We start from the raw sequence: 26,718 nt of genomic DNA, 5'->3' as shown, positions 1-26,718 counted from the left end.
TATGCACGGAATCCATTTTGGCCTGTGATAGATGCAATCACTATTCTAGAAGAACTTCAAGATGAACTGCTTGATGTTGACTCGGCAGAACCTGATATATGTTTACAATAAATCTGTTTCTCAGTTTTGGTGCCTCATATTGGGGTTATTAAAGTATGGGTAGCGACACCATCAGAGCGATCATATGTACGTAATGGGCTATGTATTGATTTTTTTGCGCTACGCGCGATTTACTGTGGATAGTTTGTACATATCCGAGTACACTGTGTTGGCCACCAGCTAATGAGCAGGACACGTAGTAAAGTGGCCTGTTCATGAAAATGTGTCGACTTCTTGTATTACACAAATTGTGGTACGATCGGATGCGACAATATGAGACACAGGTCTTGCGAGGCCCACCCCTTCCGTGCCAGGGACACATTAAGACATTCAGTTTTGGCCAACATACCGTTGGGCGGAGTGCGGTGCCAGAGAGATTGGCGGCGACAAAAATGCTTCGTTAAAAATTTCCGTAACTGGCTGGCTAAAAGCCTAGATATTGATATGTCCGGTCGTCAAAATGTTCGGCACCGAATAGCCCGAGTACAGTAAAATACAAATGCGACCGGCATGGTGAAATCAAGCAACTCAATTTGAAATCGAGCTATTCAGACATGTTTCATATAGAGCTCTATGCGTGTTTTCTACATGCCAGTAAAAATGTATCATGGAAACATTAGAAATGCCAATGTTGTCTCCGGTATTTGTACAAGGTCATGAATGATAGCACGCTGTTGCGTTTCGACCGAGCAATACGATGACACTTTCCAAAGTGAAGCCTCGCGTTTACGAACTGGCATCTCAGTGGAAACCGCAGAAGTCAATAAATATTCATTATAATGTTTTCGTTTTGTGTGGAAATCGTATTTTATTGGTTTCGTTCTTTTATCACTCTGATCATGTACAGTTCATTTTGACCATCAGTTATCTATAGTAATGTATCGAAATGTATCGTTAGATGTGTATTGTGATATTTTTGTATTTATGACGTAGCGAAAATCTGGGGTTCCGCGAAGGCTTGCAGATTGGCGTAAGTGTTCCGCGGGTTAGTAAAGGTTAGAAAACACTGATATGGAAGTATATGTGTTCTGAAAGTATAGTATGCCGGCATCGTCAAGCGCAACTACTTGGATTCGCAAACAAAGATAGTTGACACAGTCAGTTATGTACACAGTTCATACACGAAATACCGTGTCGGTTGCGGAGAATCGCGATAACAACTATATTCCAATTGGAATAGCGACGGTTGATTAGTTTTGAATGCTACCGTAGTAGTCTTTACGGTGCGTATAGTGAACGCTTCCTAGAAGTGACTGATGGGCTATTTGTAGGACTAATTTTGCATGACTGAATGTGCGGGACTGGTCACGTTATTGGCTCTGAATGTGCATAACCACGATCGAATGGTTAGCAAGTGAACACACTCTGTTCTGCGTCTGTGCTTATGGTGAAGTGAAGCTCAGAAAAATCGTCTAACATTATTCGACTCGTATCATAGCAAATAATATTCGGTTCGGATTCGACTATTAGCGCTAGTCGCGAATGCCTACTTCACGCAACTGAACCGACGTGGTTCGGAAGACGCGGTTCCTTCATACTATCAACTGACAACTATATCTTATTTATCCTTTGTCTCTATCACGCTGCCAAAGTGCAAAAGTGAAGAAATTCGTGCCAGAGTTTATGCAATGAGTTAGTGCAGTGAATTTCAACCAAGGTGCCACGGCACACTAGTATGCCAATTGGACTGCTCAGGGGTGACGCGAGAAAAAGCTGTAAACAAGGTCGTCTTCAACAATAATTAAGGTATCCAAATTGGCGGTTCTATTATTTATATCAGATCAATACATACAATGTACAATCCCATCTAATGAACAGATAGAAGGATGACGGAATGACCAAGTACGGTGTTTCAATTTGGCATCAATCCCAGCCTAATTTCCGATGTAACAGGGTTCTAGCTTGATCTCTCTTATTTTTCGTTCCATCACTCTTTTCATTGGCCTCATTTATTTATTCGTTGACCTAGTCTTTCTCTGGGGTTTTTAGTAAGGATGATATGATCACAGCTACGGTGCGGAGAGGAGAATCTTAGATAAATCGCTGACACTTCAGAACGTGTTACTACCAAGAATCAAACCTGGCTCCCCACCGTCAATGGCAGTGGAATGACGACTCGCCAAGATATAGTGTTGCACGTGGGAGGTGATTTAAACAAACGGTCAAGAGCCTGTCAATTGGGCCGTCAAGTTGAAGTCTGAACGAAGGTGTTAACCATAGAGTTAATATTTCATTCCGACATCTAGTATCATTGGTCATGTTACACAAGACCGATATTGCTTATTATGATTCCTGAGATGTCAATTGATAGCACAGCCCACTTTCGTTCCGCAGACACCGTTTACGCAGATCAGATGGTAAGGAGGAACCAATTTAAACCTGCAACACTCAGGAAGCGAATCTGGAGACGATCTGTCGGACTTGGACCCGCAACTCGTTGGTGTTGCAGCGGTGCAACGTACCACGACGCTGCTCGGCTCGCCCGTCAAATGAGTCAGGGTACTCGAAGTGCTAGGGCTGTGAGAAGGGCCAAACTAACAGTATATAAATATCCCCCAGCAGTCTCTACAGAAACTTGACTATCGCATCCAAGCTACGTCTATGCTCAAACTTACACAGCAAATGATTTAAGATATGGGCATCATCCTTCATTCCGGTCATTGCCGGCTAAAAGTGAATTTGTTTAAAATTTGGTGATTCTCCTTTATGTGATTTCTGTTTATTACCAGACACTGCCGACTATTTTCTTTTATGTTGTATGCTTGTTTATGTTGTAAATACGCTCACCATAGACATGGAAAAATAGTATCGTGGGGGACAAATCTCTCGTTCACTACTTTTTAGTTTCTTACGGCCGTCACCGAATTCGTGGACTCTTGTCACGCATTGCTGTGACTTATTAATTCTTTTCATGTGTATTTGTCCTGAATTGACGATTCTTTACGATTAACTTTACACGTGGTGCACCAGTCTTTTCACGGTGACATGCGTCACTTCATTGTTCACCATATATAATAATAATATAAGAGTGTAAATGCAGTACCTTAATTCATATTAACCGACTTGAATCTGGGTAGTTTATATGTAACTCATAGGAACCACTTGCAAATCCGCAACTACTCAGCACAGTTGTCATGAATATGATTTTAAGTAGTAGGTCACTATCACTAGAATTAATTACTGAGCGATATATCGATGGCTCATTTTGAATTGGACTAGCCCTAGGGTATCTCGCTATCAGTAAGTAAACGAACTGGAGAGATTGAATCTTGGTTGAATTAGATTGCGAATTTCAACTCAAATCCAATGCGTTTTATTTTGCGTGTGATGTTCCTGATTCTGGTCATTTTGTATATTCTCATTATCCCGCCATCACATCCAGGTCATTAGTGCGTTATCGGATACAAATATGGCGACATTAAACATAAGCGGATCACCCGTCACAATCATTATTCCAGAACCGGGAAGTTCTCCGACACCGTCACCCATTCCTAAAGGTACGTCCAGTCAATGGTTTTTAGATTCATAGGTGTCTAGATACAATCTTTCAAGGCCGGACAGCAACCGATTTTCCGGCAATAATTGACTAGATACCGGTATATTACGGCATCTTTAAAAGTGTTCTTTCGTTATCCTGAGTTGTAACAGTGCTGCATATCGCGACACACGCAGAGGTTGTCAAAGTAGTCAACATTGCTACTCGAATGGAAGTAGAATTACTGGCATAAATTTTTAATCGAATGCAAGTAGAAGTAGCTATTTCCAAGACATTCCAGGAGTACTTCAAGAAGAATTGGCTTGAAAAGTACTCGGGTGAGTAAGTTTAAAAAAGTAGATTTGGTCAGTGGAAGGTCACATACGTTTGGTAATAAATCGGAAGAGGTTTGCTCTCGACATTGCAAAGATGCATCTTGGCGACATGACTGTTGACACTACCAATGGAGCAACTCCAGAAAACGTACGGGGAGGAACAGTGGCAACATATAGAAATATCTGATACACGACATGATTTTTTAGAATCCTGGAAATTTTGAGCATAAATCCCATATAGTCGCGGGTTTTGACAGTCAAATTACGGACATAGTTAGGATTTATGGCAACACTTCATTATGCAATGTCCAGAGGTGGTCAGTAACGAAGTAGCCTACTTTCGCTTTTTTGAAGTACTCAAGTAGTTTTCCGCTATTTGGGAACTTCCTCAAGTAGATCTAATTTTCCGCTACTAATACGTCTACTTCGTAATATTTTATGATCTACTTACTTGCTTTTCGCTATTTTCAGTTTGTCAAGTAGAAGTAGTTTAATCCTTCAATCAGAAAGACAGCCTGAGGAATTTCGGTGCTGTTTTCACGGAGTATCAACATTTAATTTTCATGAAAGTTGAGTAAAGCCCAGAATTTTCGTCGCGCTTCGCGCACAGTAGACCGATACGATTTCATGAACGTATCGTTGAATATAATTTTGGTACCGACTTGCGTGGTTCTGTTCACATCGCATCGTCGCCCATATGAAATATTACATCACGGTGAATATGGCCCATAATATTGTCTGAAACTACCGTTTCCCAATCTAGCATTTACCCATCATAACGTAATCTAGCAGCCAATGGCGTGTCCTAATCTGTAAAAGGGGACTCTGGCTTTTTTTTAGCTTTATACCTGTCTTAGCAGACCACTGTTGAAACTTTCTGGACAAAATACATGAAATATATTTTTTGTTTTTAGAAGTAGCATCTATATACTTCTTTCTATTCCCAGTATCGTACTATGAGTTCAGATTAGTTCCAGTTCTTTTGTCTGGAGAAAATACATGTTGAAGTATAAAAGCAAGTGTAGTAATGACACTATGTAGAATTTTTACGACCAGCCACATTGTTTGTCAACCTTTACTAATCGCGCAAATTGTTGACACCGCATCCGACACAACTTTTTGGTATTGCTCTTCGAACAATACTACGGGCCATACAGTGATGGCCCTATGAACGGGGGGCGGGGAGAGACTTAACGGGGGACCCCCTATAAGTATCTAATCGTGACTTCAGACCCGCCTTTCGCATCTGTTATTATTATCTATCTTTCACCATGTCAAGGTATATTCCTGCTTGGTACACCGATTTCCATGTTTATTCGCTAATATCCTTGAAAAAGCGCATAAACCAAAGAGGGGGGCCCTTCGACAAGGAGGGGCCCCAGACGACCGCCCACCTCGCCCACCCCAAAAGCCACCACTGGGGTCATATAATATGGGGGAGCGTGCCATACCATGATATTTTCTAACTCGGGGTGTTTGAGTATACGGAGGATTAGCATCGCATTTCCATTTCAATGCAATCATTTTCATCCCATGATGTAGACGAATGTTTATACCGTCGAAAATTTATACCTCCTGGGATGCATCTTTCGCATAGCTCAATTTGCAGCTTTTGACAGTCCATTTTAACGAAGTACGATCTTTTTCACAGGCCCTTACTTACTTGATTAGATTTAAAGTCAGTCAATTCCACTTATACTTCAAGTATTTGTATGCTGTTTTTAAAAGAAGTACTTCTACTCGTACTTGAGTAGAGTTTTTCGTCGGTACTTCTACTTCTACTGAAGTAGCTTTTTGACTACTCTGACCACGTCTGGCAATGTCCCCCTTTTAATGCTACGACGTAGCCTATATAAACACATGTTGAGAAGTGGTGAGATAGCGCAGTGGTATAATCCGCGGCTGCAACACCAATGGGTGCGGGTTCGAGTCCGACCGAAGTCAACTTCCGAATTCCGTTACCTAAGTGTTGGAGGTTTACCAGGATCCTCCTCGCCACCTCATCCACGTCAGCGGTGTCTTACAAAAAGCATACAGGTGGGCCGTGCTAAGCCAGCAGTTACGGAAAATAAGAAGAATATCGACCGGGTGTAAATGACCATAATAGTAGTCAACAAATACCGTGAAAACCCCAAAACAAACAAACAAACATATTGAGTGATCCTAAATCTATAAATGATATAGAAATCAAGACCCCATTCAAATCGTATTACCTCGCTGATAGCCAAGTAACGAAATCATCATTCTTTTATGATAACAATATAAATCGAGCTATCATCGCGATATTTTGATGTAAGTCTTTTTTATCTTCTCATTCATTAATATTGCCTTGAAATTATTCATAAGCAATAATGTGCAATGACGTGACTTGAGAATGCTTGAAGCGCATATACGGTGTCGGAATGCAATAGAAAGTACATTTTAGTTCCATTCCTTCACAGTGTCATCAACTGCTTTTCAAGAATGGGTCATACTCGCTGACGACAAGATACAAATGAGGAGAACAGGGACTCTCGGTCGAGGAACGCGAGTCTTCCTAGGAAAACAGCGGATAGCAAGGGAATGGCGTCCCGTCGCAATCAAGCTTGTGCCTTTCAATGAGAAGAATTTTGACGAAATCAAAATTCTCATGAAACTCAAGAACCACAGCAATGTGATCCAAATTTTTGACGCGGACGTCGCAGACCAGGGACTGACCACGCCACAAATTTACATAGCAATGGAACTCTGTCAGATGTCTTTGAAAGATATTATAGACAAAAATAGAGGCCGCTCGTTCAATTTCAAACAGTGCCATTCGTACTCGAAGCAAATAATAAGCGGCGTCGCTCATATCCATCGTAACAAGATTTTGCATCGTGATATAAAGCTGGAAAACATCCTCATCACGGACTCGGGGCACATCCGAGTGGCGGATTTCGGTTTGAGTAAGCAGCTTGAAGGAGGTTGTTTGGCAGCTAGTATCAGCTTCACCGGATTGGGCACCGAAGGATACCAAGCTCCCGAAATGTACCTGGACCAATCCCAATCTTCTTTCCACTCGGATTCATTTTCCTTGGGAGTGGTGCTGTGCATGCTTTTTTCAAGCGGTTGCCATCCGTTTGGAAGCGATCCACATAGATGGCGTACAAATATCATCGACGACACCGGTCGTGATCTATCCGTAATTCATAATTTCGAAGAGCCGTATACACAGAAAAGAGAAAAACTGGTCGAGCTTCTTGAAAATATTCTATCTCATAATCAATACGAGCGTTTAACCCCGGCAAAAATGATGAAACATTCGTTCTCTAAAGAAGTCACAGGTTAGTTCTTTCTTAAGTGAGGATACGATACACACATTTGCAAATCTGCGTCCCGACGACTAATTTAGGGATAGCTTAATCACGCTCTACTGTATGACGGTATCAGCAAGATCGAAGATACTGAATCAGACTTGAACAAACTACGAGATTTTCTAGAACTAAAACTACTCAATTTTTAAAATCCGCAACTATAAATATAATTACACTTACTCAATTTTCAAAATCAGCAACTATAACTAGAACTAGAACTACTCAAAAAACCATTAGTTAGTTGACCATCAACCAACTAAATGGTTAGTTTATACAAGTCTAGCTAAGTAACTTTACCGGTAGTTCACAGATTACAACGCATATGGTAGGAACGCAAGTGGTAGACTTTTATTTTGCGACTCACTGAAAATTAGGGGTTACCCGAAAGCTTGTAGATTATCGTAGGGAAGACCTGAGCATTTTACGGCCCGCGGGTCAAATACGGACTATACGTGGGAAGTGCGGAGGAAAATTTTTAGAAAAATAAAATCTTTCCCAAAAGACCCTACCTCATGTTGATAATTTGGATTTACTTTCGAGCTTTTTCCGGTTTGAATAACTTTGTTCCACTTTTTGCAAGAAACATGATTATAATAATGCACATCAAATCATTTAGCGTGCCATGAAAAATCATCGTGTGTGCCACTTTTGGCACGCGTACCAGGGGTAACCGATCCTTGGCGTAATCTATATTCATAATAAAGTCGATATAACATGGGTTAATTCAAGTCGGGAATATGACAAAAGCACGCACGTAGTCATTCGGCTGAGGCTGCGAGAAAACGAATCCGGAAAACCTGCCAGCGAAATTACCAAAATAACAGGACGATATTACCAAGCTACACAAGCCAAGCTGTAACATCCCATACATTTTGCTGTCCTAATTAAAGGACGTGTCTATGCGGTGTTGTGATTAAAAAGAGGTAACAATAGTTCTTGTTTACCATTGTTTTGAATAATTACGTGGGATAAATATTATATTTGTATACTTTGACTCTAAATTCTTAATTGCCTAATAGTAACACATCCACCCAGAAGCTTGTGTTAGCCACGTAATTCATTGATTTCAATTTATAATTATTAGAAATTAATACACCGCCGAATATAGTGCAAACTTTGGACTTGGCTCGCTAACGTATTTCATGCCTGTCATTCTCAGAAAATAGTAGCCCATCTGTGACGTAGGACTCCCAAATCAGAACTGGATTTCATTCTTCTAGTCGACACAATAATTTTTATTTTATCGGAAATATCAGAAAGCAAATCGTCATTTCAAACTGACGGAGTTTCGAGTTTGAAATGGGAGAGATTCCGACCCCACAAAGCCACCCACTCGCTACGCCACTATGCTAGCAGTGACGGATGTGAGCGAGCAATGGCTGCACAAACATCATTCAACAGAACACCGGTATCTCAATTCGCCCAAAACCACGGCACCTGTTTTATAGTTTTTCAGCAACTAATATTTCTTTCAACTGTGCAACTAGAACTAGAACTAGAACTACTGAATTTTCAAAATCTACGACTAGAACTAGAACTAGAACTACTCAATTTTCAAAATCAGCAACTAGAACTAGAACTACTCCACAAACCGTTCTTGAGTTGGCCATCAACTAACTAAATGTTTAGTTTGTACAAGTCAGTACTGAATCTGTTCTACATCGTTGTTGTGGCATTTTGACATTGGGCCATTGTGTTGCATTTCAACTAAATCGTATTTTAGATCGCACATGTTCATATTGTTCATATTCTAAACAATATCTCGAAGAAGTGTTTTTTACGAAACTGCGTGAGATTATAAGCCATTAATTGTATCCGGAAATCTATGGAATGATTGTGATGTCTACTCTCACCAGAAATGAAGGCCTATAGTATGCGCGATGGAACCCCTACAATCCTCATTGGCGACGCCATCGGTAATATCGAAATTGGAGATGAAACATTGTGACATCTGAGAAACAGGTTGAATAGAACTTTCCACAAATGTTGCTGAATCTCTTCCTGTCCTATACATTTATGATTTAGTAGAATGCTAGATTTTAGTATATAATAAACTTGCAATGTAAACGTAAACCAAGTATTCCACCAATAACAAACCACATCGTAGAATGCAAATCAGGCCCACGGTCCTTCACAGTACAGAATTTTGATTTCAAATTCAATGCTGTTGTTGAAAACGAGCGGAATGCATAGGGTATATATCCCATGGGGAGACCTAGCTTTTTTCACACTTCAAGTATTTTACGAGATGTTTTGTATTACACATACAGCATTGCCAATAAAAGATGAAGTCAACGACTCACTCACCACCGCGGAAAAGGAGCTTCTGTCTTCCAACGGAAAAGATACGAACTGCGTAATGCGAGCTGGCGCTATCATTTCATCGGCGGTATCATCAGAATTAGAGGCATTGAAACTGGGTGAAAAACTTTTGGATAACAGAGATTACATTCGCGCTATGGTCCTATACCAAGTAATCTATTACCAGTACTACCGGGAGAAAACATCACATCCAGAAAAACATATTAAGTTCATCCGTGACCGTCTCGTCGATATCAAATTTGCTGTAGAGCCTGCATTATTGTGTGACAGAGGGGTGATAGATATAGCAGTAAACTTAGGTCTGAAATCTATGGAGAGTTTGCTAGAGAAATTAAACACGCTAAAAACTATTCATCCTGAACTCAAAACCTTGACTCAAGTCGAGTGCCTGCTTTGTATCACGTCTGTTGACATAAAGATAGGTGCATATAAAAAGGCGATTGAATTTGGCAAACAGGGGATATCACTGTTTGAAGATCAATTTGGTCAAGAGGCAACCAAGCATAAACACTATGCTTGGCTGTGGAATAATATCGGAGTGGCGTTACAGAGACTTGGAGAATTTGCAAAAGCGGAAGATGTTTACGTCACTGCGAAGAATGCAAAAGAGCAGGCTTTAGATTACGATAGTGTAAAAGCTCAACAGGACGACATTGAGGCAACAACGAAGAATTTGAAATTTTTCTGCGACCCAGAAAAGGAAAGTCCTTATAGCATGGAGATTTAAAACTGCGTGCATTGAAAATTCATACTGATTACGAAAAGCGTTGTAAACTATACGGAAAGATATTGGGTATAATTTCTCATGAATGAATGTTGGTGGACGAAAATAAAATGCGTAAAGGTTTGAAAATGTGATGCGCAGACAAAAACGAAGTTCGGCACTCTTCAGATATGTTTTGCCCCCTATGTGAAATAGCTTTCAGATGAAGTGGGCAAATGAGTCGTCATTGGTACTCAAGTATAAGTAGAGTCGTATACAATGTTCCCTCTAAGCTGCGCACGTGCGCAATTGCGTAGTGCTCACACAGAGAATTCAGAAAAATCAAGTTGCGCACAACAAATCGGAACTGATGACCTTTTTGTTAGTCGTTACGCACTGCGGTCCGAGGGTGAGTGCGCGCAGACTCGTTAAAATTTAAGGGAACATTGGTGGTATATTTCACAGTGAGTCTATAAGTAGTGATTTTCAAGTGTACGTGAAAAGCAATTAACTATTCAAGCCTATAGTTTTGCCTAAAATCTGAAAACTCTTGAGTACGGCAACGTGACGTAGGCCTACATATACTCTAAAATGGGAAGTAGGCTACATATACTCTAAAATCATAACCACTTAAATTAGTGCACTGCCTATACTTAAGTAGTATATGAAAGACTGAAAAAGTACAAGTAAACTTCGTGACTGACCAGTGAGCATACTACTGGTCTTCAATGCCATCAAAGCTCCTCCTCGCTACCCAATCCGCGTAAGCGTTGTCTTGCAAAAGCCCAGAACGGCCGTGGGCAATGTTCCCTCTAAGCTGCGCACGTGCGCAAATGCGCAGTGCTGAAACGGTATCTGCGCACAGAAAATCTACGCTGCGCACAAAAAATCAGAAATGATGTTTTTTATAGTTGTTGCGCACTGTTGTCCAATGGACCACGCAGGCGCACAGATTCGTGAAAATTAGGATAGAACATTGCGTGGGCCAAATAGTGTTATCACTGAAGTATGAAACCGAGGTACGAGTGCGCCCCACATAGGTAACTATTGCGCTCCGTGAAGAAATTAGAGTTCACAATCACCTGCGCCTCACGGAAGATATTTTTAGTATGCCCTCGTACACGTGGGCGATACTGATATCATTTCAATAGCGCATTATTTTGTGGGAATGGCGAAATAACATGGTTTAACAGAGTTATAAAAAACAATGGGCTAGCTCGAAGTTAATCTGCGACAAACTAATGAATGATAGTCTTCTTCGCGTGGCATGGACATTGCGTAAGATTCACTCAGGACCGTAACTTTCGCACCCCAAACCCCCCCAATTGGAGGGATCGAGCTCGAAGGGGGTCCAAAATTTTTTCGAGAATTAACATAAATCATGGTGTATTTTTTTGAAATTTTTCAGGATTTTTTTTTCGCGCTACGCGCGTTTTCTTATTGTAAGATATCTGATTATTAGGTACCATTTCCCAACAAAAATTAGGCATGATTTATAGAAATGAGCAGTTGCGCGTCGGCCCTTACCGCACCAAGACATATGAAGTAAAAGGCTATGTAACATGCGAATCCAACAAGTGCGCCAGAACGATCAGCAGCGAGAAAGCCTTGGGCGAAAAAGACTGCCCCGGTGCTGACCGAAAACTTCGATACATACAAATATATGTGTAATTGTCCATGTCCATGGGCGCCTGAATGGCTGGCGCCGAATGTTCCTGTCCTGGCGATCCGAGTTCCACAACAAGACAAATGCCATATTGAGGGTACATTATTTTCCAGTTAAGAAATACCTATTTGAAATCGTGTACGTCTTTTGCTTTCGTACGTTTTGGCGATTTCAATATCTTTTGACATAGCAGATAGCAGATAGGGGGTCACGAAATATCATCATGTCACGAAGTCATTATATCAACGGATACGCCCGAAGATGTTTTATTATTATTTAGAGGGCCTATCTATTCCAACACACCTCACTGGATCAGCTCTACCGGTAAATCTGATTATGTGAGCATTGAGAGAGTTAAAAATAGCAATATATATGCAATTTCCGATCACATTGGCCGATGCAATCAAGAATTATAGAAATTTTTTCACGCTTCGCGCATTTAGAGACGCCACTACTAAATGGACAGCCAATGTACATGATAAGTACCGGAAGAAGCCCAGAGCCGTAGGGGGGTCTGGGGGGCAAAGCCCCCCAGTAATTAATTTTATCACCCTATTGAAGGGTGGTTGCGCACTGTTGTCCGAGGGCCTGCGCAGTGAGTTGGCGTGTTTGCGCAGACTCTTGGAAAATTAGAGGGAACATTGGCCGTGGGTCGTCCTAAAAGTCGGCAACTCAGGAATCATGAAGAGAATATCGGCACAGTGTAAAATGACCAATGCAGCCAAAAACTATGAATACTGAAACACTAAAAAAGCCGGATTTTTGTGCTTGTTGAGTGGTGTCTATAGTAGGGTTGCTATACGTCCAGAATTTCCCGGACATGTCCGTAATTTCAATGTTCAAACTGAGTCCGGGAGGAATTTTTAAAATATGCCCAAATGTCCGGAATTTTGAAGGCTCGAAATAGGATCAAATTTTTTTCGTAATATTATTATAAACGATATTATTCAGGGCAGATTTATGCCACTCGGATTTTTTTTCGCGCTGCGCGCGATTTAGTGCCGCATTCATTGCTTTTAATATGTGGATCACATCCGACCTCACAAAACATGCAATCAAAATAAATAAAATTAACCATCATTTAATGAAATAAGTCGCAATGTAATCGCAATTATAGGAGGACGGTATTTTCCTAGAGTCGGTGAAGGCCAATTAGATATGCTTTAGTCAAAGATATCGGCTCTAAACCCCGGGTCGCTTGCCTTTAATCTGTAATCGGATTCCAAAATATGCCGTGAGTCTGGGCAACGTCGCTGACCGGTGTTCAGTAATCAGTTTATCAAATTTTGAGCGGGGCCACTGAATATTTCCAAATTAGAAATGAAGTCGCGACCATAAAACGTTAAAACCACCGGATATGCAACCTGCTGGTGCGTCGCGACCCATAAAGATCTTTTCGGTGTTACATGACATGACTTGACAATGTATGATTTCGCTACCTGCATTTCAGAAGTCATCATCCTCCACCCGCTCTACCGCTAACTATGTTTATGTGCGCGGAGAGAGGATAAAATTATTTTAGTAATATATCGAAGAACCAATATTATAGACAGATTTCTGTCACAAAATTTAACGACCATACGTATATAGAAACGAGACGTAGGCCTATATACTACCCGCCCACCCCCCCCCCACCCCCTTCCAGAAGTTACATCGATTACCATATGGAGGGCTCAAGATCAGTGTTTATTTGGATGAGAGAGGGCTGGAAAAATGTTGATTCGGTCCTGGTTACAACACATAACCACTTACATGCACCGACTTAACATTGTAGCGGGTCCTGATCCGGATCGTGACTTCTGGTCGATAGGTAAAGCTTTGCTTGTGTGACGTCATACTGACAGACAATGTGGCATGCCTCATTTTAAAATCCGCTAGTGCGCGCTAATAAGTGTCCGGAATTTGACTCACAAAAATATGATAACCCAGTCTATAGCGTCTGTATGTTCTTCTCTAGATGCATTATTTCCAATCTATATCATTTATGCCCGATTGATGAAAGTGGTATTTTTTGTATCCGATGATAAATAATTCGATATCCACTTCATCTGGTCTTGGAAGCGCCACTGCTGATGTTCTCTGCTGGACATGGACTACGGTTCAGCTGATCACAGTGTTAATAGTGACTGATAGCCACAGTCGCGGACAAAAGTTAATATAATGCGTTAAAAGGTCTTATTGGGTACCCTTCCCCCAACAAAATATAAGCGTGATTTATAGAAATAGGCACTTCGGCGTCGGCCATTACCGCGCCACGCCGCACCAAGACATATGAAGTTATAGGCCATGTAACAATGTAATATGCCACGCCAAGAAGTGTGCCAAAACGATCGCCGCGAGAAGACCCTGGCCGAAAAGGACTGCCCCTGTTCTGACCAGAAACTTTGAGATGTATACAACTATACATATTATGTTTAATTGTCCACAGGCACCTTAATGGCTGGCGCCGAATGTTCCGGTCCCGGCGATCTGAGCCTCACAGGACAAATGCCATCTCGTGGGAACATTATTTGCCTGCAAAGAGATACCAATTTGAAATCGTGTAGTCTTTTAGTTTAGAACGTTTAGGCGATTTCAATATTATAAGCAGATAGGAGGTCACGAATTAGCATCATGTAACGAAGTCATTATATAAACGGGTACGCCCGATAATGTTTATTTATTATTTCGGGGTCCTACTTTTTTCCAACACACCTCACACATCTCTACCGGTAAATCTGATTACGTGGGCAGATAGAGGATAAACAATGATAGCAATATGTATGCAATTCCCGACCATGTTGACCGAATCAATGATGAATTATAGAACATTTTCGCGCCTAGCGCGTTACGACGGAACAAACACTAAAAGGACGCCAAAATGTTGATGATAAGCAGGGGTAAAACAGCGTATAGCAGAAGTTCGGTTCATCACCTGATGGGGGAGTGGGGCAAGACCAACGTTCTGGGGGGCCTCACGAAGTCCTGTTTCGGTTCTGGTTCTTACCATAGTATTTTTTTATTCCATTGATAGCGCGATAGCCCGACCTCATAGCATATCTATGAACAGATCGCTGCTCACAGACTTAATTTTACATCCATACATAATCGGGACAACCGACTTTCACCTCTAATTTTGACCATGAGGACAACCAGTTTATAAAGTCTCGTCAATATTTCTAGCGCGTATACGGTATTATCAAATCAATGTTTGGTTTGTTTTGAATACACTAATACATATATATTATTTCCATGTTGTCGGTCCTTATATAATGATATAACAATATTGGATTTGGGCTTGGTATCGCAATTTTATATTGTGCGGCCCGCGAATGGATTCAAATGTTGAATGCGGCCCGCGAGCTAAAAAGTTTGCTCATCGCTGGTTTAGCCTATATGTGCGTTGTCGTTGTATACATCCTCTTCTCAACGTATACAGCTCAAATTTCGAATCCATACGCTGAAATATTACTCAGAGACCATGAGTCAGCCACCTTTTCTCCTGCACATGGGATTATTGAGTGATGGCTAGCATTGTGCACTATCCGCATCGTAGTATGCTTACGACGCATTTCCTGTTGGTAAGCTGAACGCGCTTGTTTTTGTAGATTAAGGAGTGTTCGATAGCAGCTGAATCGCCGGAGACTTATCGCTGCTTGCAAATGAGAGCCAACGGTTACGATAAGGTATTACAAATGTCGTTGAAATATCAACTCAGGTTTAATCGCCGATTATCACAAATCGTTCTGCGTGTCGATTATCGCAAAACCGTCGATATTAGTGGAAAATTAAGTACGAAGTTAGGAAATTAGCGTTATTTTGCCTTTTTTTACTTGAAATTTGACTTAGCTGTCTTTATACTCATGGAAAATAACTGGCCATAGCCAGAACGTAAATTTGAGGGGGTGACAAATAACATCGTGATATAGCCTTGCCCGCTCCCCATACCGTACCGGTGAGACGCAATGCGGATATCGTCTACAAATAATATCCGGCTTCACAGATGTCAAGTGTCGCTAAATAGGCTCAATCGTTATAGTACGCAATTCAGTTCGAGGCAGTTGCTACTGATAGACGTTAAGTGCGGCGAAAGTAACCTCATCATCAGGACGTGGTCGTTAGAAGCCAGTGGCATTATGTTTATAATGGGTATCGCGTAAAGGAAAACTGTCTCTCAGATGAACGAATATTTCAATCAACCTGGTAATAAATGTTGAAGCTGGTATAAATAAGACGGGTATATTGCCAGCATGTTCGGATTAGCCAATGAAGAATATATTTTCTCAAGCCAAGCGTCTGATTTAGGTCGAATTCGAGAAATCGATTTCGGTTTCTTATGACACGGGCCAGCAACCACTCTGTCTCGATGAATAAATTTGAAAGATATGTGGACGGGATACACACGCTTACAAATATAAACCATTCTCGATCATGTCGTAATGTCGAATTCATGTCCACAGTTATGCTTCTTTCCATCTTTCAATTTCAGACTAGCTCTGCAAAATTAGTGATTTTGAGATGATGATAATACGAGGTGTAGGTAGATTAGGTGGGATGGGATGGTGGAAAGAGCTTAGATTGTATAAGATTGAAGTTGGTAGTAGAAATATGTAGAGTCGCTGAAATATTTAGTTTCCAATATTTTATGAAAGAAAACGTCCATATTTAAATCGAGTTGGAAGCTTGACACGTATGTTACTACGTGGTGTATTGAGCGTTCATGGTCTACTTTGGGCGTAGGCAGTAATGGGATCAAGTCACTACCGTCGAGTCACGAGTCAACTCGAGTCATTGCAAATTTTGACTCGAGTCCAGTCAAGTCAATCGATTTTTGAATGTGACTCGAGTCAAGTCAAGTCACTCGATTTTTTGAAGTGACTCGAGTCAAGTCTAGTCAAGTCAAGTCAAGTCACGAATCATGTCACAATTCAAGGCAAATTGAATTTTCGAAGAATGAGCGATACAACACCTTTTTGCATGCATATTTAACTTTATAATCGTCATTTGATTCAAGATAAATAGCCAATTAATCTATCCTTCACACAGTTAGCAAAATGTAATGACTTTGGATCATCACACATAATTCGAAAAGTCAATTTGACCTTAATCGTGACTTGACTCGTCACTTGACTTGACTTGACTCGACTTGACTTGAGTCACCTCCAAAAAACGAGTGACTTGACTTGACTCGAGTTACCTTTGAAAATCGGTTGACTTGACTTGACTCGAGTCAAAATGTGCAATGACTCGAGATGACTCGTGACTCGAAGGTAGTGACTTGATCCCAACACTGGTATATATAGTTACATGCTACAGTCTGTTATTATCAGCTAAATAGAGGATCGAATACGAAGCCTTGAGAAATTTAAACAAATTTGTATGGTACATTACTACCCATCTACACATACGTGAGAACATAAACGCGTAAACTACATTCATTCGATTTAAATCATACATGAGGGTTGATAGAGTTGAGCACTTCGCAACGTAAGCACTGAGCCAACCAAGAAACAGAGATACATTGCTATTAATCCACTACTACTACTACTACAGCAACCTAATCTGTGATCATTCCGTCTGCAGTCAATTTATTTGTGATGTAACAATGGAGGACCAATGAAACGTACAATAAGTGGCTGGCTTGTAACTTTTTCGAGTGGCACCGGCGTATTATGAATAATCCGAATATACACATGATACAGCGATTTAGTCGACACCATTTACTTATTGATGACTTGAAATTGACTCGAAAATTGTGCTTCGAGTCACGAGTCCATCCGCATTTCTGAAGCGTCGAGTCAAGTCAATTCAAGTCATTTTTGCAAAGTGACTCGAGTCACGTCAAGTCATATGAAAAAGTTGACTCGAGTCTGACTCGAGTCATCCCAACACTGGGCGTAAGGCACAATGGAACAAGTGTTGTATGAAATTGTTCAAAAGCAGCCTATACATATCGTTTCAGACGAGTTATATGTCAAAGAAACGGCGACTTTTAAACAAAAATCGTTAAATTCTGACAGTGGAACTCGGCGAAACTTGGCAGTATAATAGAGGCTATATCAAACAGCTTTGAGTCTAATTTCTATCAGAGGATACCGAACAATCACAATCAAGTTAGAGGACGTTAACGGTAGTTCGTGAGCGTCTCGTTGTGGAAACTTCAATAGAACCACGTAGAAATCAGTGCTGGGATCAAGTCACTACCTTCGAGTCATTGTACATTTTGACTGGAGTCAAGTCAAGTCAATCGATTTTCGAAGGTGACTCGAGTCAAGTCAAAGTCACTCGATTTTCGGTGGTGACTCGAGTCAAGTCGAGTCAAGTCAAGTCACGAGTCAAGTCACAATTCAAGTCAAATTGCCTTTTCGAAGTATGAGGCTTAATTGAGTAGTCATTGATTTTGAACCGATGAACGAATATAGAGTTAAATGTATACGCAAGAAGGCGCTGTATCGCTCACGTATACGTAGAACTGTTTTATTTTTATTGCATAGTCTCAGTTTATAGCTACCAGCCTAAATTGAGAATAGAGAAACGAATTGATAAAATGCAATACATTACCCATTTACAAATTGATATGATACAATTCGAGCCTGCGCCAATAGTTGTGGACTATATAAACTATGTTCGAATTCAATTTCCATAAAACAAGAGGTTTGGTTAAGATAAGAAATGAAAACAGAAATATACCTTTTGCTATTAAATTATTTTACTTTACGACAAAGTAAGCTGTAAAGCTTCGATCACTTCGTTTGTGGTCAATATATTTGTGAGAGAACAATGGAGGCTCAGTAAAATGCACGATCATTGAACGATTGGTCCCTCTCACTGGTTGAACCAGTGTTTCGCGAACAATCCGAACATGTGCAAGATACATTGATTTTTATCGACACCGATTACTTGAGGACTGCTCCGAGTCACGAGTCAATCCACATTTCTGATACGCCAAGTCAAGTCAAGTCAAGTCATTTTAGCAAAGTGACTCGAGTCAAGTCAAGTCACACGATAAAGGTGACTCGAGTCTGACTCGAGTCAAGTCATGACTCGAGTCATCCCAACACTGGTAGAAGTCAATAAATGAAGTTTCCAATAAATGGCTACATTTGAGTTGCATACATTTGTTGTAACGAAATTTTAAGTTGAATTGGATTTTGAAAAGCTCATCGGTCCGCTAGGCGAAACGGGTGGAGAACCACTGGTCTACGGTACACTCTCAAAACCATGGCCGCTCTTCCGCTTTTGAACCAGTAACTTACCCTCATATTCATCGCCGCGCATGAGGTGACTGGCAAAGACCTAGAACAAAAGTAAGCCTAGTTGTTAGCGGTCCAGGAATGAGAATATGGAATATCGGTCTGGTGTACAATTTGCATACATGTGGAAACATTACCAGCATCAACAACAACAGCAACATCCCGTATTTCACTGCTGCCTCTGAGGTGGAAGATATTACTCCGCTGTATTTAAATTGTGGCATGTCTTTGCGGCTTGGATTACATATCGTAATTTTATACTAATGTTTCACTGTGCGCTCACGCCATGAAACGTTTGGACTTTGAGATATCCGCAACAGAACGAATATTCAAGCAGAACCAAAATTGCGTCTCAAGTCGGGCTGCGTGCAAACGGATACTTGATGACTTGTGCCTGCTACCGGATTAAAACAGCAGGCGGTCCAAAGGTTGCATATAACACCGGCCTTTGCGCATAATCGCACCCGTTTTAATAATTACTTATGCCTTTCATGTCATTGTTGTTGAGGGTCAGTAATTGTACGCGAAATGGATTTACGTACTCCTACATAACTTGTAGTTGTTCTGTAAGAAATTTACCAGCGACTAGGGATGGTGTAAACCTCTGACAGGTTCAGGTTCGTGGGAACTCGAACCCTTTTGAAAAGTTCTGTGTGAACGCGAACGTGAACCTAATGACGTCACGTGACGTCATATTGCTAATTCCGATCCTATCCTTCAACGAAGTGCGATAGCCTATATTAATGTGACACAGTATGTACGCTGTACACGATACCTATCGACGACTCGGGCCACATTATGACACAGTGCTGAAGAACATATTGGCGTCTTAAACGTGGCTAAATGTATCAGCTGAGGCAATCAAAGGATATATTAATCCCATAAAATCAATATCTTCCGTCGCTTAGCGAACAATTTCGACGAGGACCTACCAGGGAATATAAGCTTACGCCTTAACAGTAGGCCTACAGGCCAGATCGGACAATGTATCCAGCGTCTGAATATTGGTACATTGATATTGAGCAGAGTGTAAAACGGGTTTCTATACTTGCTACCGGTATTATTCCAATTGAAAATTAAGATATACAGCATAGCCAACACTTCAATCGCACGGATTTGGTTTTAATTATAGGCTACAATAAAAATATGAAGTCAAGATTGACCCCGTACGCCTGCTAGATTTTTTACATCAGAAAACGGTATCAGTCTTATTGATTGGTTGAATAACATCATTCGCTGACTACGCATTTCGCTCGCGATGTTGTGTTATTGAGGGTCAAACTCACAGCAGAGAGTCACGAAATATTTACAACTAAAATCATGATACTTCGAGCAAACTTTATAACAAAGCAAGTGAAACTTTTAAGATGGTCAAGGTGCATGCTCGTTTAGTGTTGATTTTTATACTGCCAGCGCCATGCATAGAGTGACCCGCAGTAGAAATGCAATAAATTTGAATGAAGGATATTATAAGTGAAAATTGTAATATATGAAAAAAGGTTCACAGTGCAGAACCTACAAGGTTCTGTTGTGAACGCGAACCTATAAATTTCCGAGGTTCACGCACAGAGCGCGAACCTCACGTTTACACCATCCCTACCAGCAACCCGTTAATAAAATCGATATTGACGATGTAGATCCGTGGATTACAAATCGGAAGCGACAAACACGTATGGTACGATTGAGGGCGCAAAATGTTGGACTTATCAGTCACCTATATTATCAAATTGCCTGTTTGATTTTTGCCATGTTCAATTCACAAAAATCGATGGATGCTCATAGAAAATCTGCTCAATGCTGGACGCATGCCAGCGTGCGTGTGAGGAAAAAGGGATCAAATTACTCTTTACACCGATTGAACTTGTTTTTGAATTCTCGCAACGTCGTAGCGACGTGTTGTTGAAGCACATCCGAAAACTAACATTAGGTGTGCAATAATTTGTAATAATTTGTATTTCAGAATAAACAGGTTTGAAGTAGAAATACAAAAAAATATGTAAGTAGGGGAGGTGTGGTACTGAGGTACTTGAAAAATTCTCTGTCATAATCCCACGATTACACTCCGTTATTTCGTCTACAGTTGCATGCTGGCAGAATCTTTCCTCGCATCCAAATAACTTCGACCTGCGCGAGTTATGGAGTTGGCTATGTGACAGATGTTTTCTGCTTTGGGGGTTGAAAATGAATTTAGAACGACGTATACATTTTTCTCTGTACAAGCCTTACATTTCATATTAAAATGATTGCGGGTTTGTTCGTGTTGCAGGTTACAATCAATTTAATGTGAAATGTAGGGCTTGTATCAGGCTATTACGGCACATATTTTCTTTATTTATTACCATCCTTGAGTGGACTTTTCTCAATTCAAATGATGATGCATTCGAGCAACATATTTTGAACGTTCATAAATATTTTTGGAAATATTGATATTCATGAATATATCCGCGATGGGTAGAGTCTGGATCAAAGTGTTGATTCAGCAAAAGATCTGCTGTTATCGGTGAAACAGTTGGGAGCCAGAGATGATTTTGCAATTTTCGAGCCATCCGTACCACATCTCCCCTACGTGCAACCAAGCTGATAAAACATACTTGAGTACTTAGGAAAAGTATAAGTACTTCATCAATGATGACATCTATATTGTCCACGAGCGGTAAAGATATGTCTAGTTTGATAATGGGCGATTCATCAAAAATGCTAATAGGGAACCACTGATTAGACTAGCGTTCAAGAGCAGTAACTTTTGCATGGATGTATTGTGTACTCAAGCTGACTTTCATAAATACTCTGTTGCTCGATTCGGCCCAGCCCAAGAATTAATTTGCTGAAATTGAGCCCTAAATGAAGGAACTAGTCGAAAGAAGCAGTGCCAACCGTCCCAACAAAATGTTATATCTATATCAGTGGTTCTCAACCTCTACTAGCCTGTGCGACACTAACGCTAGTCTGCAATCTTTCGGGAACCCCAAATTTTCCCCGAGTCACAAAAACAAAAATTTACCACAATACACACTTAACTACATTATTATAGATTGGCTGGGCAGAGAATGAACAGTGCATCAACAAAGTCGTAAAAGAACAGAACCATTTGAATATGATTTTCACACAAAACGAAAACATTGTAATGAATATTTATTGCATCTGCTGCTCCCTTTCAGATACCAATTTGAAAAGTGTCATCGTGTGGTTGGGTCGTAACGCAACTACCTAACACCATTTGCTTGATTGTAGTTGCTTATAAATAATGGATATAGAATTCTCATCTCATATGAATGGGATACTACTTTATTTATTGCAACCAATGATTACCAAGACCGGCGAATCATCACAAATCACATGTATGACGTGACTGTATGACGCTATGCTGTACTACTGAACGATTTCCGGGGAACCCTTGAGACTGGCTTATTGAACCCATGGGCTTCCCGGGGACAGCGGTCAAGAATCACTGTCTTAGGTAATCTCAATGTCATAGGCTAAGACTATTCCTGAACTCGGTAATTATTTTTCGCGACTCCAAAGATATTACAGTCGCTAATATCGGTCACAAAAACACGGTGAACAAAAAGTAACCAAGTAAATGATGAAAACCAGCATCACGGGTTACGGGATACAGAGCTATTATGGTTCATAGCGCAGTGGTTGTCGTAACACATTTGTAAACAAAATTATTAGTAAAAGAACTATGACGTTAGTCACATCTCCGACACTATCGTAGCCGATAAGCCAGTGATAAATACATACAAGTTGCCCCTGTTTTATAGGCTCTTGGTTTATCAATAACTATATTCTGTGATGGAACTTTCTGAAAAAGACGAGAGGGAATTAAAAGAATTAATTGTAAAAAAATTACGCGAGAAAGGTGGTCAACTCTCGGCAGATGATAAACACGATATCGCCAAGGACTTCATGAAAGATAGAAGAAATATCCCTCAATTTGGCGAAAATACTATATTACTTCATCACGCTAAAAAAATTCACTTGGCAACGATAACAAGATTGCATAAATTGGTCGATAAGATTGAGAAGGGTAAACTCTTTGAGAGATCTCCGGACGAGCTAATACCATCCCTAAATATACCAACACTTGGTCGAGATTGCTGGGATTTTTCGCTAGGGGATGGAGTTGTGGTGGATTTGACGAAATACCGTTTCAAATCCATTATGAAACAAACATTGGGCTGGAAGAAAAGGCTTGGTAACGTGTGTGGTCAGTATGGCTTCATTACTAATGTGTTGAGCAAATACGACTGCAAACCGGTTGTGTACTTTCCTGAAATAGTCACAAGTACCATGCTATATGCCGGTGCTCTTAGTAAAACCGACAAGGATTTCCACAAAATACGCTCCAGGTGGAGGAAAGGAGATTTTGTGAAGACGAAGAGGAGCAAAAAGATGATAAAAATCTTTCAGAAACGACTTCCCGATTTTCCTGAAAAGCACATTGGCAAGCAAGGCAGGGTAATAGCAGTAACCAGCGTTGGAATATATGTGACTTTCAACGAAAAATCGAGTTTTGTAGTGAATCCTGCGATATTGTTGACGGTGAATGATCCAATACCGACGGAAATGAGAGAAGTCACACATCACCCGAAAGGCTTCCGCGTCGGCATGAAAGTGACAATCATCTCCAACTTGAGAAAGCTAATTACAAATCAGAAACACTCCGGTGGTTGGAATTGGAAGATGACGAATTTGGCGGGAAAGAGCGTAAGAATAAGTCACATAAAAAAAGATGGTTCGCTTATAGTCGGTATGACATCTGGAAGAACATGGAGATTGAGCTTCGATAGTGCTTATCGTTATGCCAGTGAAATTCCATTTCTTGATAAATGTCAAGGGGACGATCTACCATTCCTGGCTGGTGATGTTGTCCGCCTTAAGCTGACGGCTAGTATAAGAACGCAGCTGGTTGCCGCGAAAGTACTTGAAACATGCCTGGATTTGTTAAAACTACCTGGTAAGGTCGAAGGAATAGACGATGACTTCGACGTTGTAGTCAGATTCGCCAATGGGAAAAAGCAGGTAATGAATCCAGGTTGGATCCAAAAGGTCTCCAAAATGCAGAAGAAACGATTTGAACTAAACGAAATTCGGAAGACGATGCTAAAAATCGGGGAGGGAGTGAGAGTATCTTCCGGGCCACCAAGGTATGTCAACGAAATCTTGTCAAAAATGAGCGTAATCCAAGCAACGCGCTACGCTCTTACCCAGGAGGCGAAGCTCCTGGGATTCACTGACAACGAACATGCTGTAATCCGCTACGCAGATAGCAGTATGATCAAGATAAACGTCAAGTATTTATCACCTGCCGACAAGGTCGATTATGACAACCCGCAAAAGGTTGGATTTGATGTTATGAAGGAACTGGTGGAAATCTCGGAAACTTGCGTAGCGATGGAGAATGTATACTTCGACAACCCTAATCAGGATGGCAGTGTCGATGTATTTTCCGTGATTTCTGGATCCCCTCCGACAGTGTGCCTGCGAATCAATTCCACTATGGCAAAACCCGAAAGAGTTATCGATAGACTGGGAGAAATTACCAAATGGGGTATTACGAAGGCTTGCGACAACGAATGTAATATTTGGATGCCCGGCGATTTCGAGGTCGATGTTGTGTATCTTGGACAGGATGAAGTACAACCGAAACCGGAAGTTGATGATTTGACTCGTCTAGGTATCGATGATATCTCATGCGGCGGTGATTCATCATTGACAGTCAAGAGCAAAGAAACATCGACAAATGATAAGCAGATGGATTCAGGAAATGGGGCAAGGGTCAACCCGGGCATTGGAGAAACAACAACTGTTGTTCCGACACATGAGAAGCCAGCCTACGAAGACTTGGAATTCTATTCTATCGAAACAGAAAGTATAACCTTCCTTCTTCCCCACTTACCGCGACGGCGCGGAGAACCGCCTCCCGGTTTTCGTAGTGCAAAAGTGGGTGAGGGTCGCAGCAGTGCCCAAAGCATAAACTTTACAGGAGGGAATATCGAACAACTTACCATTTACAATCAGTCTAATTAGAACAAATCCCCGAGTTTTGTAAATTCAGAATGATGGAATGGCGTGCGCCTTGGCGAAGTTTATTTACGATCGATCGACCGATGATGTGGACTGTATTACTGATAAGATATTCAGATTTGACATTTCGTGTAAATATATAGTCCCTATAGCCGTATAAAGATATACGAAATTTTTTTCGCCGACCTTGATTCATTCTGGCGCTCGTTGTATACTTCGTTAATTGGTAACGTAATATCGGAGTATATACTTGTGGGCTGTGGCAGCAATCAGTGGTTATCGTGGACTTTAAAAAATACTTATCTTCAGTGGTTCAAGTCGTCGCTTATAGACAAATATAAACAACAATCCGGTAATGCACTCATAAGAAAATTGCCCACCTCTTGATAATCGATGGTGTTGTAATAATTCATTCATTCGAGTGGCTGAAATTTTATGAAATAAACCAAAATATCACACCACGGAAAGAATAAATAAACAAGGTGATGTCAGAGTCTGAGAATCCGAACATCACCCCTCCATCACTACTATTAATCTTCTATTTTGTATAGCATCAACTATGTTTGTAGTCTTTTTAATAAAAGCCGATTTGTGCTATCAATCACACTGTAGCTTAGAGGATTTGTCTGAAACAGACATGTGGCGAAGCTTAAAATGCTCATGACCTGTGAACTCTCATTTAGTATTGTAACGCACCACCCCTGTGAATCTGTGATTGATGACTGACTATAGGGATTAGATTACCCTCGCGTATTCTGATTTTGCGTCTTCTAGTTTGTAATCTGTTGCTCACGCAGTCGATTTTAGTCACCGTCCGACAAGCAGCGTCATGGTTTTAGTTGTTGCGCAACGTGTTAGCTTTATCTATGCGGAGTCCGCCGATTCTGAACGACGCGAGCCGACGAACATAGCAAGTAGCGCTGGGCAAAATCTAGCTCCTGAGTGATACGATTCTGAATCACGTATTACGCTTCGAGTCGAGTCGAGTATTCGAGTATCACTCATGATGATGTCACAACAGAATGTACTATGTCAAAGTGCGAATATGTGCCTTCTACGACACCACAAAGAACATAATGCCTGCTATCCGTCACATTAAAGATATTTTGGTATTTTTTCGACCATACCGTTTTCATTGCACTTGTTGACAATGTTGTGGGATGTTCATGACTTCGGAGATGTGTTATTTCCAGTATTATTCGTAGCTTTGTACTATGTCTCGTATGCTGCGACATGGCCAATCAAGGTTTCAAGGCTTCCTCGGTGGAAAATAGTATCAAAACTATAATTCTCGTTAGCAAATTAACTTCCAGTTGCGAGGAGCTTATAATTTCAGCACTCAAATAACTCGTATTTCACTACTCGAGTCGAATCATTTAAATTAATACTCGATTCATATTCGAGTACTCGAATCATTGTGCCCAGCCCTAATACCAAGCCATAGCATTTGAGCTTCTCGCATTCATTGATTAGATCAATTATTGTTTGATTCTTTTATTAGGACGTAGCATCTGAATGTGT

The 26,718-nt window shown here is 40.8% G+C and overlaps 2 protein-coding genes across 3 annotated transcripts in view; both read left to right on the top strand.

Annotated features, from left to right (window-relative positions):
- Positions 1-25,760, top strand: part of LOC145436036 (uncharacterized) — a 450,309-nt gene extending 424,549 nt beyond the window's left edge. The window contains exon 2 of the mRNA XM_080313326.1: positions 22,932-25,760. Coding sequence (XP_080169452.1) covers positions 22,963-25,200 — 2,238 coding nt within the window. The 5' untranslated portion in view covers positions 22,932-22,962 and the 3' untranslated portion in view covers positions 25,201-25,760. The remainder of the gene's footprint in view (positions 1-22,931) is intronic.
- On the top strand, positions 1,038-10,473 carry LOC145436017 (putative serine/threonine-protein kinase MARK-C). 2 transcript variants are annotated; one of them, XM_080313301.1, is made up of 3 exons: positions 1,038-3,596; positions 6,372-7,214; positions 9,515-10,473. In XM_080313301.1, exons 1-3 carry the CDS (start codon positions 3,509-3,511, stop codon positions 10,291-10,293), a joined length of 1,710 nt encoding a protein of 569 aa, XP_080169427.1. In that variant the 5' UTR covers positions 1,038-3,508; the 3' UTR covers positions 10,294-10,473. The 2 variants fall into 2 exon arrangements, with proteins under 2 accessions (XP_080169427.1, XP_080169426.1); XM_080313300.1 differs by having other exon boundaries at positions 6,351-7,214.
- Positions 25,761-26,718: the final 958 nt, after the last annotated feature.

The sequence above is a fragment of the Botryllus schlosseri genome, chromosome 3 (genome assembly GCF_051294905.1).
Source record: "Botryllus schlosseri isolate E-star chromosome 3, Bs_hap1, whole genome shotgun sequence".
Lineage (NCBI taxonomy): Eukaryota > Metazoa > Chordata > Ascidiacea > Stolidobranchia > Styelidae > Botryllus > Botryllus schlosseri.
Note: the sequence above shows the minus strand (reverse complement) of the source record. Positions and strands in the feature narration are given on the sequence as shown.

Coding starts and splice junctions, on each gene's coding strand:
- LOC145436017 (XM_080313300.1), top strand. CDS start 3,509: ATGGCGACATTAAACATAAGCGGATCACCCGTCACAATCATTATTCCA. Junction 3,597..6,350: donor ACCGTCACCCATTCCTAAAG/GTACGTCCAGTC, acceptor ATTCCTTCACAG/TGTCATCAACTGCTTTTCAA. Junction 7,215..9,514: donor GTTCTCTAAAGAAGTCACAG/GTTAGTTCTTTC, acceptor TTACACATACAG/CATTGCCAATAAAAGATGAA.